At 38.4% G+C, this 16,492-nt stretch overlaps 1 protein-coding gene across 1 annotated transcript in view; it reads left to right on the top strand.

Moving 5' to 3' along the window:
• The first annotated feature begins 826 nt into the window (after positions 1-826).
• xdh (xanthine dehydrogenase) overlaps positions 827-16,492 on the top strand; it is a 50,506-nt gene continuing 34,840 nt past the window's right edge. Inside the window, exons 1-17 of the mRNA XM_053509189.1 lie at positions 827-1,067; positions 1,245-1,302; positions 2,496-2,592; positions 2,859-2,967; positions 3,062-3,188; positions 3,383-3,444; positions 4,121-4,192; positions 4,454-4,540; positions 5,262-5,403; positions 5,663-5,755; positions 7,874-8,025; positions 8,260-8,353; positions 8,645-8,754; positions 8,862-9,046; positions 9,634-9,796; positions 10,711-10,800; positions 10,898-11,067. Coding sequence (XP_053365164.1) covers positions 1,008-1,067; positions 1,245-1,302; positions 2,496-2,592; positions 2,859-2,967; positions 3,062-3,188; positions 3,383-3,444; positions 4,121-4,192; positions 4,454-4,540; positions 5,262-5,403; positions 5,663-5,755; positions 7,874-8,025; positions 8,260-8,353; positions 8,645-8,754; positions 8,862-9,046; positions 9,634-9,796; positions 10,711-10,800; positions 10,898-11,067 — 1,871 coding nt within the window. The 5' untranslated portion in view covers positions 827-1,007. The remainder of the gene's footprint in view (positions 1,068-1,244; positions 1,303-2,495; positions 2,593-2,858; positions 2,968-3,061; positions 3,189-3,382; positions 3,445-4,120; positions 4,193-4,453; positions 4,541-5,261; positions 5,404-5,662; positions 5,756-7,873; positions 8,026-8,259; positions 8,354-8,644; positions 8,755-8,861; positions 9,047-9,633; positions 9,797-10,710; positions 10,801-10,897; positions 11,068-16,492) is intronic.

Raw genomic sequence — 16,492 nt, 5'->3', positions numbered from 1 at the left:
CAGGTACAGAAGGGGAGAGGTGTTGGGTACAGAAGGGGAGAGGTGTTGGGTACAGAAGGGGAGAGGTGCTGGTCATCATCCCTGACCCTGAGGCTGCTGGATTTAGACTCTCTGTCCCTGACCGTAATGTTAGAGCTGTCAGAGCCTGTGGAACTGTAACTTCTCCTCATGCAAAAGGCATAATCTGTTAATTTAAAGAATTTCACAGCATCTGCTTTTAAAGCTTTTTCTTCTTGTCGCGTAAATTTTCAGCTCCACCTTTTGATTTTGATTTTTCTCAATTTTCATCCATGGCATTGATTCATTCTTTGCTGTATTGAGAAATGATCCATATCTCTCCCTCTGTAAATTAAAAGTGAAAGGGGGCGTGGTTTCAGAACACGTATGGAATAGGATTACAATACATTCACACGCACACAAACTGATAGCCGGGAATAAAAGAGCTCAGAGCCAACAATAGCGTTCAGCACAAAACCTTCATCAGCGTCACAAAATTATAACACAACACATACAGTAAAAGTAAAGACAAGGGTAAAACTATAGAGTGTTTCGGTCGGAGGAGGGGGGGGGGGCAGCACAGCTGAGCTCCTGCTCCGTTCTCTCCTCCTCACGCGCACACACACACCTCCTCAGCGGACACGCGCAGCAACTCATTAAGGGCAACAAACATACATGATGTGATGATATACAACATAGTGGTGGCCGTTACAACACACGCACTTGCGCGCGCTCGCTCGCCACCCACAGCGCGCGCCTGCTCCTGCTCCCGTACCAGAGACTCCGCGTGCCCTCTCACCGCCCCAGGGCCCCACGGCGCGCGGCTCACTCTCACCTCTGCCCAGGTAGATCAAACACAACTTCAACCGCAGAAATAAGAGCTAAACTCTACCGCGCGCTTCCTTCGCGCTCTCCACCCAGCGCATGCGCAAACACACACAGAGAGAGAGAGAGAGAGAGAGAGAGAGGTCTCTCTTGTGAAACGCAGAGTATCAGGACAAACCTGCAGTATGGAGGAACCGCGCAAAACACACCGAGATGATTTGGTTCTGTTTGTAAATGGAAAAAAGGTAATTCCAGAAATACATTTCTTTATACTTAAACTTTATACGTCATATAATTGACATGACATTTTAATTATTTTATTTAAATTATGTCTATTAGTGGCAGTGTTTTCGTGTGTGTGTGTGTGTGTGTGTGTGTGTACTGTATATATATGTAGTGTACATTTTGGTTTATTTCTATAGATCATTGAACATAATGCTGAGCCAGAGATGACCCTGTTGACCTTTCTCAGGAGAAAGTGTATCCTCTACCTAGAGTCACACTCACACACTTGTGTACACATTTGTGTGTGTGTGTGTGTGTGTGTACAGCATTTATTTTAATAACATGTAATTATAATTATTGGATTTCAGCATTAGACTTAATAATATTATTCATTATTATTATTATTATTATTATTATTATTATTATGAATCAATTATTTACCTAACTTAAGTATAACATGATTCACATTTGTCTTAGAACCACAAACAAAATAAAAACCCTAAGGCGGGGTAAAGTTTGAATCCAGACTCATTAAGGCTAAATGTAAGATAGGGAAGGTTACTTTAAAAAAAAAAAAAAAAAAAAGAAACAGTTTACTTTATCTTTGTGATTGCAATAGTAACTGGGCAAACAGGTTAAATTAAATGAAACTGGGTGTGACCCTTGACAGTAATGTGCGACCTGGATCTTTTGTGGAATAAAAAATAAAATAAAATAGAATGTCGAAAATCAGCCTTGGCGCCGAAGTAGGGTAACCTGTTTAAACTCTGCTTTACAACTTGATAGAATGTACAGTAGATGAATGAAGGATTAATAATATAGTTATACTCCTAAAGCTGCAAAGAACTTAGCAGCTGCCTGTATTATTTCTTCTTAATGTAACTGCAAAACAGTTTCCCTCCTTTAGAGCACTGAGCACTCAATAATAGTGATTTAAGATGAACGCCTTCTTCTAAGCCCTCAATTACTTTGAATTATTATTATTATTATTATTATTATTATTATTATGGATTGGTACAAATCTCTGTAATTTTTTTTGCACAAAACATCAAATTTTACATTAAACTTAATTAGTTCCTGCAAAAATGTGGCTTAAACCCAAAGTGTGTATTTATCTTTAACAGCTTGATTTTAATATTATTATTTGTTTTCATCAAAATTGCAAATGCAGCGCTCTTATAATCATAATTGTAATTTTAATAAACCAAATATAAAATTATTAAATGCCTTTCTAGTCACGTTTTACTAAAGTAATTATAATTTAATTAATCTTTATGTATAATTTACAAAAAAAATCAAAATATTTGTTATTTAAATTATAAAATTATTATATTAATTATATCATATTATTTTTATTTTTATTATTATATAACACTGCTATAATGGCAGCATTTGCAAACCTTGTGATTGCACTTTTTTATAATTTTCCTTAATATCGATGAACTCAGTGGGTTTAAAAGGGACTAAACTGGGATGCGCTGAAGGTGGATGTGGTGCCTGTACGGTGATGGTGTCCAAATTCCACCCACAACATCACAATATTGTGTATCCTTTCCATTAAACTTCAAACATAGTGTGACTGTTTGATGATTAGCCATCTTCTGGTATGTGCAGTTTAAAACATGTTGATTTACAGCAGAAATAAAGGCCGTATTTATTATTATTGTTTAATTAGTTCATTTTTATTATACATATGTTTTTCAATCAAGAACACTGAGTCTGTATAATGAATAACTGTATAATTTATTTTAATACGTACAGTACAGACACTTCACTAGTCAGATTTGTTATCCTTGATGGCCCTGTTGCAGTCACCAGGCTGTTAATGCATGTCTGGCACCGTTATGCTCATTGCACCACTGCGCAGTCACTACAGTGGAAGGAATCGGCAGCGTAGCCAGTAAACTTCATCCTGTTCAGGTATGGGGAAGGAAAAAAAACAATGATGTTTTTTTTTTTTATCACGGCATGCTGCTTAATGTGTTGTGTCTTTTTCCATGTTGTGTTTGAGCAGGAACGGATTGCTAAGGCTCACGGATCTCAGTGCGGTTTCTGCACTCCGGGACTTGTCATGTCCATGTATGCCCTCCTGAGGAACAGCGCCCAGCCTACAATGCAGGACATCGAGGAGGCCTTTCAAGGTATTACTTTAATCATCATCCAAAACAGAAAGCCAAATTATTAGGCTTTAGAAGGTGGAATCAGGTGTGGTTGGTTCTGCTTGGGTGGAACTGAAAACCTGTACACCGACACAACTCTGGATCTAATTGATCTAAAAACTCATTAGCCATAAGTTAAGATCATTTATGTCTGCTGTTTATGTTTATTCATGCAGGTAATCTGTGTCGTTGCACTGGGTATCGACCTATACTGGAGGCCTACAAGACCTTCACCAAGGTAATATACTGCAATAATATAAAATATTATAATATTATAATGCCTAATAATAAAGATAATTATCTGACGAGATGTTTTTGCTTTTTGAACTTAAAATTCTTGATTGGTCTTTTGCTTTTTCTCTTGTCACTGTGTATGCGCTTGCTGTTCCTTGCGCCTGCCGTTACTGCTGCATGTGGAGGATGGGTCGGGCGCAACCAAGTGTTACACGGGCGAGGAGGATGTTATTCTGTGCTGGCCAATTACGTTTAATAGAGAAAGCCACCACTTTATTATGTTTTATAACAGTTATTCATTTAATTCATCATTATGTTATTGAGGCGGGGGAGGTTGTTAAACTGGCTGGTTTTGATTACTGGGGGTTACAACCCTCATCTCCTGTAAATTATAGGCATCTTTGACTGCCATCATATTATGATTTAATACTTTTACCGAAGCCTACAGTAGAGTATTTCAAGGACTTTCTACAACCTGTTTAAAAACTAAACCATTTTAGTCAGGAGTAGAGGAACCAATGACATCCAAGCCTGGGTGCATCATCATGTCACCTTAAGCAACTCATATTCTATTATATGGTCAAAAGTATCTGGACTCCAGAGCATGACAGCAGTATGTGCTTGGCATGACGTTACGATAATGTTGTCCCATTTACAGTGTATTATCTTTGTATGACCAGGGCGGAGGATGCTGTGGAGCAAAAGGAAAATCCAAAGACTGCTGTTTGAACAGTGAAGACACAACGGAGCAGGTGAGTGTAAAATGCAAAACCGCGTCATTTCTGTTCTAATCAGTTCTAATTCCGACTCCGTAGCAGTAATCAAGGCATCGTTGCTTATTTATGAAATCAAGTGTGCTTGAGAGTGTTTACAGAAATGTAAACCAGGTGTAAACTCATGCCTACTAACATTTCACTTCTTCTTGTTCTTGGTTTTGCACAATGTAAAATTTGCTAACTGTAGTTCTATTTAACACAGACGTGTGGTTTATTAATTCTCAGTATGTTTTACAGGGAGATTGGGGACAACAACTGTTTGACCCATCAGAATTTATGCCACTGGATCCAACACAGGAAATCATCTTCCCTCCAGAACTGATGGTACGTTCAACCAAAATTAATGTTTTGTAAATATGCTACATAAATATAAGCTTTAAATTTAGTCTTAGATGAACTCATTAAGTTAAAATTGAACAAAATGTATTATTATTATTATTATTATTTGTCTACCTTTTATTGTAATTTATGAGGGGTGTTCAGGTCAAACCGGGACTCTTTTCCGGAATTTCCGGGATTTTAGCGGGCTTTCTGGTGAATCAAGGCGTAAAACAGGTGAATGACATTTACAAAAGACTTTAGTCACCGTACGGTAATGAGACTCTTAGTCGCAGTAAAACATCTGAATGGTGCAAACGTTTTAAAGAAGGCCGCACGACTGTGAACGACGATCCCGGTGGAGGCCCGTGAAGATTCATGTGAGTGGAACGCCTGATCTTTAGACATCATTTACCAACACATTCACAAGTTCGAGCCATTAGAGGAGTTCCTGGGAGGCCGGCGTTTCAGACGTTAATCAGAAAACGTTATACCTTGCCGTTGTCTAAGTACAAGTTAAACACTGGGGTAAGTGCATTAGTGTAGCAGAGGATTATATACAGAAATAAAGCGAGTTTTTACTCTCCGAACTGTGTTCTGTTCTGTATTCTGCACTGTTATCGAAAGTCCCGCTTTGACTTGAACATACTGTGTTTGTTTAAATGATTATTTTACCTAAAACAAACTAAATGCATACCTGAAGTGTAACTGAAATATTGCGCTGCAGAGTCTTTATAAGACCCCGCGACGTCAGCTGAGATTTCATGGTGAAAGAGTTTTATGGATTCAGCCCAGTTCTCTGGAAGAACTTCTGGAGCTAAAGTCATCGTATCCTTCAGCCAAGCTGGTGGTGGGGAACACTGAAGTTGGTGAGAACTTTAGTGAAAATCTTTGTCTTCATGTTATATTAAGAATGTTATTTTACAGCTGCGGCATCTTTATTAACAGATTAAAATAATCGGCTTGTTACTGTATATCGGTTATTTTACCTTAAACGGATAGATAGATAAATAGATAGATAGATAGATAGATAGATAGATAGATAGATAGATAGATAGATACTTTATTAATTATGAAGGAAATTCCAAATTGTGATTAAATTGTTGTTCCTAACTTCTGCTTTTTAAGGTATTGAGATGAAATTTAAAAACCTCCTGTACCCTGTGATTTTGGCACCAGCCTACATCCAAGAACTCAACACCATCCAGTACACAGAGACTGGTAAGTGTACATTCGTGTAATTGCAGTCATTTGCACTGCATACACTAATTGCATCAAGGACCATGAATTTAATCCCACTTTAATCTCTGCAAAGAAACAAGACCTACCTGTAACCAAAAGACATCTTTCTATTTCAGCCTGACTGTTGTTAAAACCATTCGTTTAAAGTTAAAAGTTTTTTTTTTTTCCCATGATCACAGCACATGCACGAAAACAGGGCATAAAACATTATATTATATACTGTATTTCAGCACGGGGGGACATTAATGCTGTGGATATGAAGTTTAACGAGCAGCAGAGGTATAAAACAGGGTTGGGATTAAATTAACACACTGTCGAGGGGTGGTGAGGTGTTCAGCTCATCATCATCGTCATCATCATCATCATCATCAGATTCTGTTGTTCCCTTTAAGAAACAAGTCCTAAGAAATAAGAAATTCGACTACGATATATTTCACTTGAATTTCTATTGATTTTTAGTCTAAACATCTCACTTGACTTACAGATCATTTGTCTTCTGCACTTGTGTCTCTTTAGCTTTTATGTTTCAGTATCAGTAGTAATGTCTGAACCACTAAGAGATTTTTTAAATTTGTACATTTTAATTTTAAATATGGTAAGCCAAAAAAAGAATTAAGTGTATACATACGGTGTCTCACAAAAGTAAGGACACCCCTCACATTTCAAATGTAAAGAGACAAACCTGCAGAAATGAAAATTGGATCTACTTTAGAGTCGTCAGTGTGCAGCTTGTTTAACAGTACAGATTTACTGTCCTCTAACAATAACTCAACATGCTCAACATAACTATCAACGAAAAAATGAGTACACCCTAAGTGAGCATGTCAAAACTGACAAAAATGTCCAAAAATCCTCCTGGGCCTGGATTGACCAGAGCTGCACATGTTGTTGCTGGGATCTTCTTCCACTCCTCCATAATGACATCACGGAGCTGCTGGATGTCAGACACCACCTCCCGCTTGAGGACGTCCCACAGGGACTCGATAGGGTTCAGGTCTGGAGACACACTCGGCCACAGACACACACATGATGAAGATGATGAATAGGTCCTGTGACTTTGCACGGTTAAAGATGTACAGCTGTTATCACTGACCCTCAGTACTCACTGATGGTTGCCAGCTACAGTAGTTTGACAATAATGGCTGTTTGTTGAGTTATATTCAGAGGACAGTAAAATCTATACAGTCATGTTTCCGCAGCATAAAAACATGCAGATACAAAAACTCACAGAATATGAAGAGATCAAAAGCTTGAAGAAACGCCCAAATGAAAACATCAGAATGAAAATGAAAGACGTGAGGAGGCACGTTCGCCTGTGGTGTCGTTGTTGGAGCTTAAATAGAAAATAGTAAGATAAACAATAATCACATAAAAGGAAGTGTGTGTGTGTGTGTGTGTGTGTGTGTGTGTGTGTGTGTGTGTATTGAGGCAATTCACTTACAATATAAAGAATCTGGGCGCTGTTGCACATCTGGCCTCATGATAATAATCCTCTGAATCAAAGTTAAAGAACAAAACTTCAAACACAAATATTTTTATATTGCCTTCAGCATACGTTGTCAGACGCCTACAGTACCCTACTGGAGTCTGGGTGTACATTCGATCTCTAGCACTAATAAATAATCGAGAGGTCTAGAGGTGACAGTATCAGACTCTCTGCCTTTTATGTTTTTAATTTAATGTCATATATATTTAATATACATGTCATTTGTTTAACACATTATCAGAGTGAACTTCAAATGGATCTGTTTGAAGTCTTTTATGAAGTCATGCTATGTATTTGCACCCTCGCCAGTGTGTACCCTGTCTCGTACCCTGGGATAAGCTCCAAAATGTGTCCAGATGGTCAGTGTTAGGACCTGAGTTTGTTTTGTCGATGTAATTCCCACTTCCTTGACACTGCGGCGCGTCTTGTTAAAGTCTGTGCCTTGTTTTATTTGTCTGTGTTTTACTTGTTTTCTAAATATGTATTCTTCTTTATTTAATATTGTCTGTTGGTCTCTAAACGTTGATGATAATGCATCGATAACTATCACACTGAGAACTTCATGCACTTGTGTCCAAACGGTTCCTTATGAGCACTGTGTACACTTTTAGGGATCGAGTTTGGTGCGTCTGTGACACTGACTGCGTTGAAGGAGGTGCTGAGTGCGGCGGTGAAGAAGCTCCCCAGCTACCAAACAGAGGTTTTCCAGGCCGTACTGGAGCAGCTGCACTGGTTCGCAGGACAACAGATTCGAAATGTTGCAGTGGGTTATTTGGCCATTGATCAGGGTTTTTCTTTCTTTTGTTTCTGATGATCACATTAACACCAAACATCAGCCTTTGGGTTTAATAAACTTAAAATTACTATAAACATTAGAAATGCTTTATTAAACTGTTGTTGATGTAGATAAATATGTGAACTATATTTCCAATGTTTGTTAAACGTACGTGTGTGTGTGTGTGTGTGTGTGTGTGTGTGGTGCTGAATGTACTGTCAGGCTATTGGTGGAAATATTATCACAGCAAGTCCTATCTCAGACCTTAACCCTGTGTTCATGGCTGTGGGTTCTAAGCTAACTCTAACGTCCAAAGGTAAAATAAAGACTTTTTTTTTTTCGTTTATGTTTTCGTAGTTGCGTGATCAAAGGTTGACTGTCTATCTGCATGTCCTGTTAAAAGCAAATATAGTGCAGGCTGAGAAAACAGTATGAACTGATATCATGTGCGCAAATGTTATTTATGTGTGCTTCATTCTCATGCAGTATACTAGATATATACACAGAGATATGTACGATATTGATTTTGCATTAGTTGTTGTTTAATAACTACTTTTATGGTTCATGGTCACATCTTAGGGATAGAAATCTTGCTTTATTTTTGCAGAGGGCAAACGTGTGCTTGAGATGGACGACAAGTTCTTCCCCGGTTACAGGAAAACTGCTTTAAAACCAGATGAACTTCTGTTGTCTATTGAGATTCCATATACGAAAAAGGTCTGTTTTAGCACAACACACAAAGGTCTGATTAACTGCACACATGGCTGAACGCCAGAACTGGATAAACACATATTAAAAAAAATAAAATCCTTTTTGTTTATAAGGGCCAGTATTTCTCAGCCTTTAAGCAATCACTTCGCAAAGAGGACGACATCGCCATTGTCACGTGTGGGATGAACGCGGTGTTTGAGGAGGGGAGCAGCGTGGTGCAGGACATCCGACTCAGTTACGGCGGAATGGCGCCCACCACTGTTCTCGCAAAAACGACATGCCAGAGACTAATTGGCAGGTAATTTAGATCCTGTGCATTCATAAAGTCAAAGGTTCCCAACCCTGAAGTTCTCTCTGACATAACACGACTGAATTTACTTTTATATTTATTGCATTTGGCAGACGGCCTTACCCAGAGCAACTTACGTTTTTTTTTTTTTATTGCATTATTGCATCATACTGAACATCTGAGCAGTTGAGGGTTAAGGGGGTTAAGTTTTATCTGCTGCATAATAATACTGTATATCCCTTTAAGAATAAATGTTATATCATTTTTCTTCTATTTTACATTAATACATATCGATACTCCAACCCATATAAATGTACCCATATGCTCTCTGAGCATTCAAAACAAATATTTGCTTGACCTTAGATAGGAAAAATTCAATACGAATCCAATCGATTATTTGTGAGCTCACAATTCATGAATGTTTTGTGAACGCAACAATAATAAATCGTAGTACTATGGAACGTGTTGCAATACTTTAAGCACCACAACAACATGCAGCATTCCAGTGTTATCTCAAAAAAAAAAAAAACGTATAACTATATCTAGCAACTATACCTGAAGAATTGATGTTTCTCTGGCTGTGTCCACGTGTACAGACAGTGGAACGAGGAGCTGATGCAGGATGCGTGCTCTTCCTTGGCTGAAGAGATGACCCTGTCTCCGTCCGCGCCGGGTGGCATGGTGACATATAGACGCACACTGACGATCAGTCTGTTCTTCAAGTTCTACCTCACCGTCCAGCACAAACTGGCTCAGGAGGTAAGAACACAGTATGTTAAAACTACAGTCGAATAATATCTGAAGCAATCTGCAGCTGACTCGTAAATCAGTTTTGTTCAATTAAAATAAACATGTTGAAGCAAATTGCAGTATTTATTGCGATTAAACAATTGCCCAGGACCACACTAACTGATAGCGATGTACCAGGTGCTAATTTATGTTTGGGTAATATCACACTCATGGTCACGCTGTTGTACTGAATATCATAGGAATGAGGCTGCAGAAAATATCATAGCCGTGCTGATATTCAGCACAACAGCACGACCTTGAGTGTGATATTGCTTTTATTCAACAGTCACACAAACACCATTTATTATCAACAGATTATGATTTGTTTCTTGATTTACCCATGTAGTATTTTGCTCCGCCCACACATATGCCTGGCTAACCACGACTAGCGAAGATGGCAACCACCAGTTAGTGACAGACGGTTAGTGTAATTAGGGATTGTAGAACACACGGAATACAAAGTGATACATATAGTTAAACATCCCGGTGCTGTTATCATCCATTATCAGCACTCGTTGAGCGCCTCTCGTCCAATTAGATTACACGGTTGGAACGTAATGTTGTATAATTCTACAGATTTATCAACATTAGACCTAACAACATTAAACCTAACTGTAAATGGTTACAATTATAACATCATTCAATGATAAAAAACTGATATTCAAATAATATATTTTAAAAATAGTCGGGATACAAGTGAAATAAAACACTTTGGGTCCTAAATGAAAAAGCTTTGGGGTGTCACTGATTATTTTTCTGAAAACCCAGAATTTTACATATAAAAAAATCCAGTACACAGTTTCTTGGTAAACACCATTTGAAATGCAGGTTGTTGTTTGTTTTTATATTAATTACACACCTGATGGTTAACTGTGTTTCTACAGTACGTCTTTGTACAGGATGTCAGACCAGATTTTGCCAGTGCTATCGAAAACTATCACCAGGACTCACCGTGCAGTGTTCAACTGTACCAGGTGCACATAGAAAAAAAATCAATTGCAAACGGAAATTGAATTACAGTTTTGTATTTTTCTGTATAAAGTATTATTTTCTCCTTCAATTTTAATAAAGGCGGTCCCTCCTGGTCAGAGCCCAGATGATGTGGTGGGTCGACCTGTAATGCACCTGTCTGCTCTGAAGCAGGCCACCGGAGAGGCCGTGTACTGTGACGATATTCCTCACTATGAGAACGAGCTCTATTTGGCCCTCGTCACCAGCACTAAAGCTCATGCTTTTATTAAGTGAGTATCAACCAACCGATCATTCGTACGTTGTGTCAGATACAGTAGCACTTAATAATCAGCTGTTGTAGAGCTTAACTTCTTAGCTACTGTGAATGGTATACAAGTTATTTCTATTTCTAACGATTGAATCAGTGTTCAAGAGAATTCTAAAGGGCAGTTAATGAAAGGAACCTTTGCCACTTTTTACATATATATATTTTACATAATCTTCATTTTAGGGACACTTAAAATACAAAGAAATCATGTATCTATTTGATAAAAGTGTGGCTTTCCATTTCTTTTATGATTGGTTCTAGAATCCTAGAGAAACTTACCTTCCTACTTAACATTACACTTCATTTTATTGCCCCATAACGTTACTGAGTCTAGACCTGAGTAACTGATCAACCCCAGATCATAACACTGTCTCCAGAGGCTTGTACAGTGGACACTATGCATGATGGGAGCATCGCTTCATGTCCTTCCCTTCTCACCCTGACACGCCCATCACTCTGGAATAGGGTCAGTCTGGACTCATCAGGTCACATGACCTTCTTCCATCACTCCAAAGTCCAGTCTTTATGCTTTCTAGAAAACTAAAGCATTTTTTTCTGATCAGTCTTACTTACTAAGTGGTTTTCTTATGGACACACAGCTGTTTAGTCCCAATCCTGTGAGTTCTCATCAGGGAAATGCTCTGACCTTCACTACTTCAGTACAGAGAGCTAACAGATATAACAGTAAGTTTTAAATCTCCTTAGTTGTTTTCCTTGATGCAGGTGAGTAACAACACAGCTAAAGATACTGAAGGCCAAGTCACTTATGTTATAGTTTTAAGTGACACTTTTATTATTGTTTTTTTTTCTTATTGTCCCCAAGCCTTAATACCAAACAGCTGCCCAACCACACTTTAGCAGGTACAACCAACATACTGTACAGTATAGGTACATATGTCTGTTTTATGATCTGAGTGATCTTCCTGAATAGAGTCTAACAATCTGAGGCATATTGGAGCAAGATTTTTAAAAAATCAGTAAAAGTATAAAAAAATATATATATATATATTATGAGCCACTGATAGAGAATGCAGCTGTTCAAGAAAATGTACATGTAGATTTCTCCTCTTATCTGGTGAATCAGATAAGAGCGCTTTGATTCAGGGGAGTTGATACAAAGTAGTGATTGATTTTCTTATTATCAGAAGTTGAGAGAAGGTCAACAGACTTTGGATTTGTCTCTGAAGTGAAAGGTTGAGGTCTTGTGGACGTTACAGATCCAGCATGTATGTTTTCTGGTTTCCGATCCCAGTTAGACGTATATTGTACAGTACTTACATACACTCATCATGAACATGGATTTTTTGGACCTGGTTTTTTTCTGGGAACGAATGAATGTTTAACATACTGAAGAAGAAAAAAAATGAAAACAAATGAAGCATAAGGGTTTATTTCTTCTGGATTTGTGTTATGGTCAAATGTCCCAGCAAGTTTCAGTGATACTTTAATAGTCCTCAGCAAACCTCTGGCAGAATTCAACAAACAGTTTGTTCTTTAGTTGTTGAGGACGTAATAGACATAATGCTACATATAATGTATCTGCCCTATCTGTAGTTAGGAAACTTATTGTGAAGGGGTTAATATTTATGTTTTTAGAATTTATTTCACTTCTAAAGAGCGCTGCAAATTACACTTCTCAATACAGATACATTTTGATGGTGCGTGAGTGTCAGTTATCAGCCTAATTATCGCATTTCCAAAATACTGTACTTAGACAAATGATTCAGTTAACTTCGGAAAGAACATAGACAGTCAAAAGTGGAGCAAGAGGAAGCAGTTCTGTAAATGATTTAAGATATGAGATCATCATAAGACATTGTCATTTCTTTAATAACATCATGTCGTACAGTATGCCTTGCACATCTGCTAGATTAATGATTACACTGAGTTTTACTTAACAGAATGAAAAGGTCAGAATGTCACTTAGTTTTGAGAAAGAGAGAGAGAGAGAGAGAGAGAGAGCAGGACAGTGAAACCACATGCACGGTAAGATAAGAGCAGTCAGGTGAGAGGTTTTTATGCAGTGTGACTACATACGTATGGTGAATTTGTCCTTTTTGTCTGACAGACTATATGGAATTGAGTTTAAAGTTCTTTCTAGGGAATTCATGTACATATCATATTGTTCAAGAAAAAAAAACAAAAAAAAAACAAGTGTTTACTTAAAAAAAGTTTTCTGTTCCCCTTCTACCACCAAACTTCTGACCCCTTAAGTCAGGACCTCTGATGGTTTGCTGTACACTAGCGCGGATCCTTAAAGTTCTGTAAGGTTCACAATGGGGCTTCCGTGGATCGGACTTGTTTGTCCGGTGCATCCCATGTATTTGGAATTTAAGGGCCGGATCAAAAACCTTGAATCTTGAGATGCTCTGAGTGTTCTGGTGCCTTTCTAACCTGAATTAACAAATTAGCGTCTGTGGCGTACTGCTTTATCCAGTGAACAGGGTCATGGGGCCTGGAGCCTCTCCCAGGAGACTCAGGGTGAGAGGTACACCCTACTGTGCTGCCAACCTGAATTAATTACATAAGTACACTTATGTATTGGGGCACTGACCACAGAGGAGCGCGCTAACTGATATTTACATTTAGGCATTCGACAGACACCCTTATCCAGAGCGGCTTACATTTTCATCCCATTATACATCAGAGCAGTTTAGGGTTAAGGTCCTTGCTGAAGGGCCCAACAGGGACAACTTGGTGGTTGTGGGATTTGAACCTTCTGAACTGTAGTTCAATGCCTTAACCACTGAGCGACCCCTGACCCTATATTAGACTGTGGAAGATTATTGTGGTGATTAAATTCTCACATTTTCTTAAAATAAACAAACAAAACTGATTATCCTAAAAAAACTGTTCATGGATAAGTCTTGTCGCATCTTCTCTGCAGGCCTGGCTGGAAAGAGGCCATGAAAAAGAAAGTGGATCCGCTCAAACTACAGCAATTAAATATGTTCCGTGTTAGTCCTTGGACCCAGAGGATGTACTCACTTGAACTTTGTGATAAGATTCATGTTGTAACTTTAGAGTTTCAGTTTCAATTAAATAAAAATATATTTGTGTAGTTATCAACATCAACATCATATACCTATTAAAAAAAACATATACTGTACATGAAAACATGACCCCTTGGAATTAATAACTGGTTGACCCCGCCCCCTTGGCAGCAATAACCTCAACCAGGCGATTCCGTTCAGGAGGAATTTTAGCCCATTCTTCCCGGCAGAACTGCTTTAACTCTGTCATATACTTTGGGCGTCTCATGTGTGTGTCTCTTTTCAAGACATTCCACGGCGTCTCTATTGGGTTGAGGTCTGGGCTCTGACTCGGTTGATCCAAAAAGCGGATTTTGTTTTTTTTTAAGGCGTTCTGTTGTGGACTTGCTCTGGTTTTTCGGGTCATTGCCCTGTTGCGTCACCCGACTTCTACAGAGCTTCAGCTGATGTACTGTACAGGCACTCTCACATTACCCTGAAAATGTTTTTAATACACTTGGGAATTCTTGGGGAATTCTTGGGGAAATCTTCCCCTCTATGACTGCAATCTGGCCACACCCTGATTCATCAATGCAGGCCCAAATCATGATGTTTCCTCCACTGTACTTTACAGTTGGGATGATGTTTTCATGATGATATGCGGTGCCCTTTTTACACCAGATGTAGTGCTGCGTCTTCAATCTTAGTTTCATTAGTGTACAAAACATATTTACCAATACCGCTGTGGAGTGTCAATGTGCGCTTTCACAAACTTCAGGCGTGCAGCGCTGTGCTTTTTAGTAAGCAGCGGCTTCCTTTGTGGTGTCCTGCCTACTCGTTCAAGGTTTTACGTACTGCCGGGCGCACACTTTTTGGTAGAGTAGCCACAGTCCCAAAGTGTTTGCCCAACTGTAGACTAGTGAAGTTTTGGAAATCATTTTATAACCCTTTTCAGCTTTATGTACGGTAAATTGACAATTCTTGATTGTAGATCCTCTAAAAGCTCTTGTTGGCGATGCGTGGCTCACATTAGCGTATTATATTCATCTTGTGTGGCACAAACTCAAAAAGTTTAAATGGTTTTAATAAGTCAGAGTAGCTGTAGTCCACACCTCCAAACTGATTTTCTTTACATGACTCCAGGTACTGTATGCTAACACCCAGAGGTATCAAGTAACGAAGTACAAATACTTTGTTACCTTACTTAAGTAGAAATTTTGGGTAATTATTTTTTAGCTGACTTTTTCCCTCTACTTCTTACATTTTCACGCAATTATCTGTACATTCTACTCTTTAAATTTTAAAAATAGCCTCGTTACTCCTATTTTATTTCAGCTTGTCATTTAAAAAACAAACAAGAAAAAAAACTTCCGGATAAATCGCGCCATCTGGATGGAGCGAATTTGATTGTGGTTGGGTGAGAAGTATAAACACACCATTCCGACACCCTATTAGTTGGTACGCGATCCATCGCACCTGCACATGACGTCACGTCACACACTTCAGCAAGGACGTTTGAATAAAATAGCATTTTCGGTTGATAAGGTTGTGATAAGTAGATGAAGATGTCCGTGATAGAGACTCAAGATTCGAGCGAAATGTCACAGGAATGAGATAGATATATATTTCATATGTGTGTATATATATATTTGGATGAATCACTTGGAATAATCCTTCATTCTGACAGCACTAATGTTTATTGTAGACAACCATACAAGGGTAATTGTTACTAAGCCTGCCCTGGGTGCACTAATTTTCCTGTATGTTGCCCTCACAGATTCCTGCAGCTAATCTTGGATGTACATTTACATTCCAATAAAAGTTACTGATGACACGCCTCTGAAGTTTGACTTTTTGCACCATTAAAATACTTATAGGCAACTAGTTATCATATCTTCTTCTCCATGAAACATGTTAATGCTCAGTAGTACACTTATATGGTTCTTTAATGTATTTGCATTGTACTAAAATGCGTTCTTTTTCAATTGCCATATACAGAATCCCAAATCACTATGGCCGTTAAAAATACAACAAAAAAACAACACATTTTTCTTTTTGTTTATGAGGTGTTAGTGCAGTATATAGGCCCGTGGCACAGCCTAAGCTTTTATCCTTAATGCTCGGAATAAGCACAGAATCGTATGGTCTTTATGAATCTCTATGGCATGTTTTAACATGAGCTGGATTCCAGCATGTTGGTGAACCACTTTGTTTGCCAGTGTGAGTTAATGTATGTGTGTGTATGTGAGCTCATTACTGTGTAGAGTAAAGTGGCTTCAGTGTAAACGTACAGTAGCAGTTCGCATAATACTTAATAAGAAACATCGGCTTGCTAAATTCAATATGCCTTGAATATTCACTTATCGTTTGTTCGTATGAAGAACCCACATGATCCTGAGAACGGTAGCAAAAGTC

The sequence above is a fragment of the Clarias gariepinus genome, chromosome 13 (genome assembly GCF_024256425.1).
Source record: "Clarias gariepinus isolate MV-2021 ecotype Netherlands chromosome 13, CGAR_prim_01v2, whole genome shotgun sequence".
Taxonomy (NCBI): domain Eukaryota; kingdom Metazoa; phylum Chordata; class Actinopteri; order Siluriformes; family Clariidae; genus Clarias; species Clarias gariepinus.
Note: the sequence above shows the minus strand (reverse complement) of the source record. Positions and strands in the feature narration are given on the sequence as shown.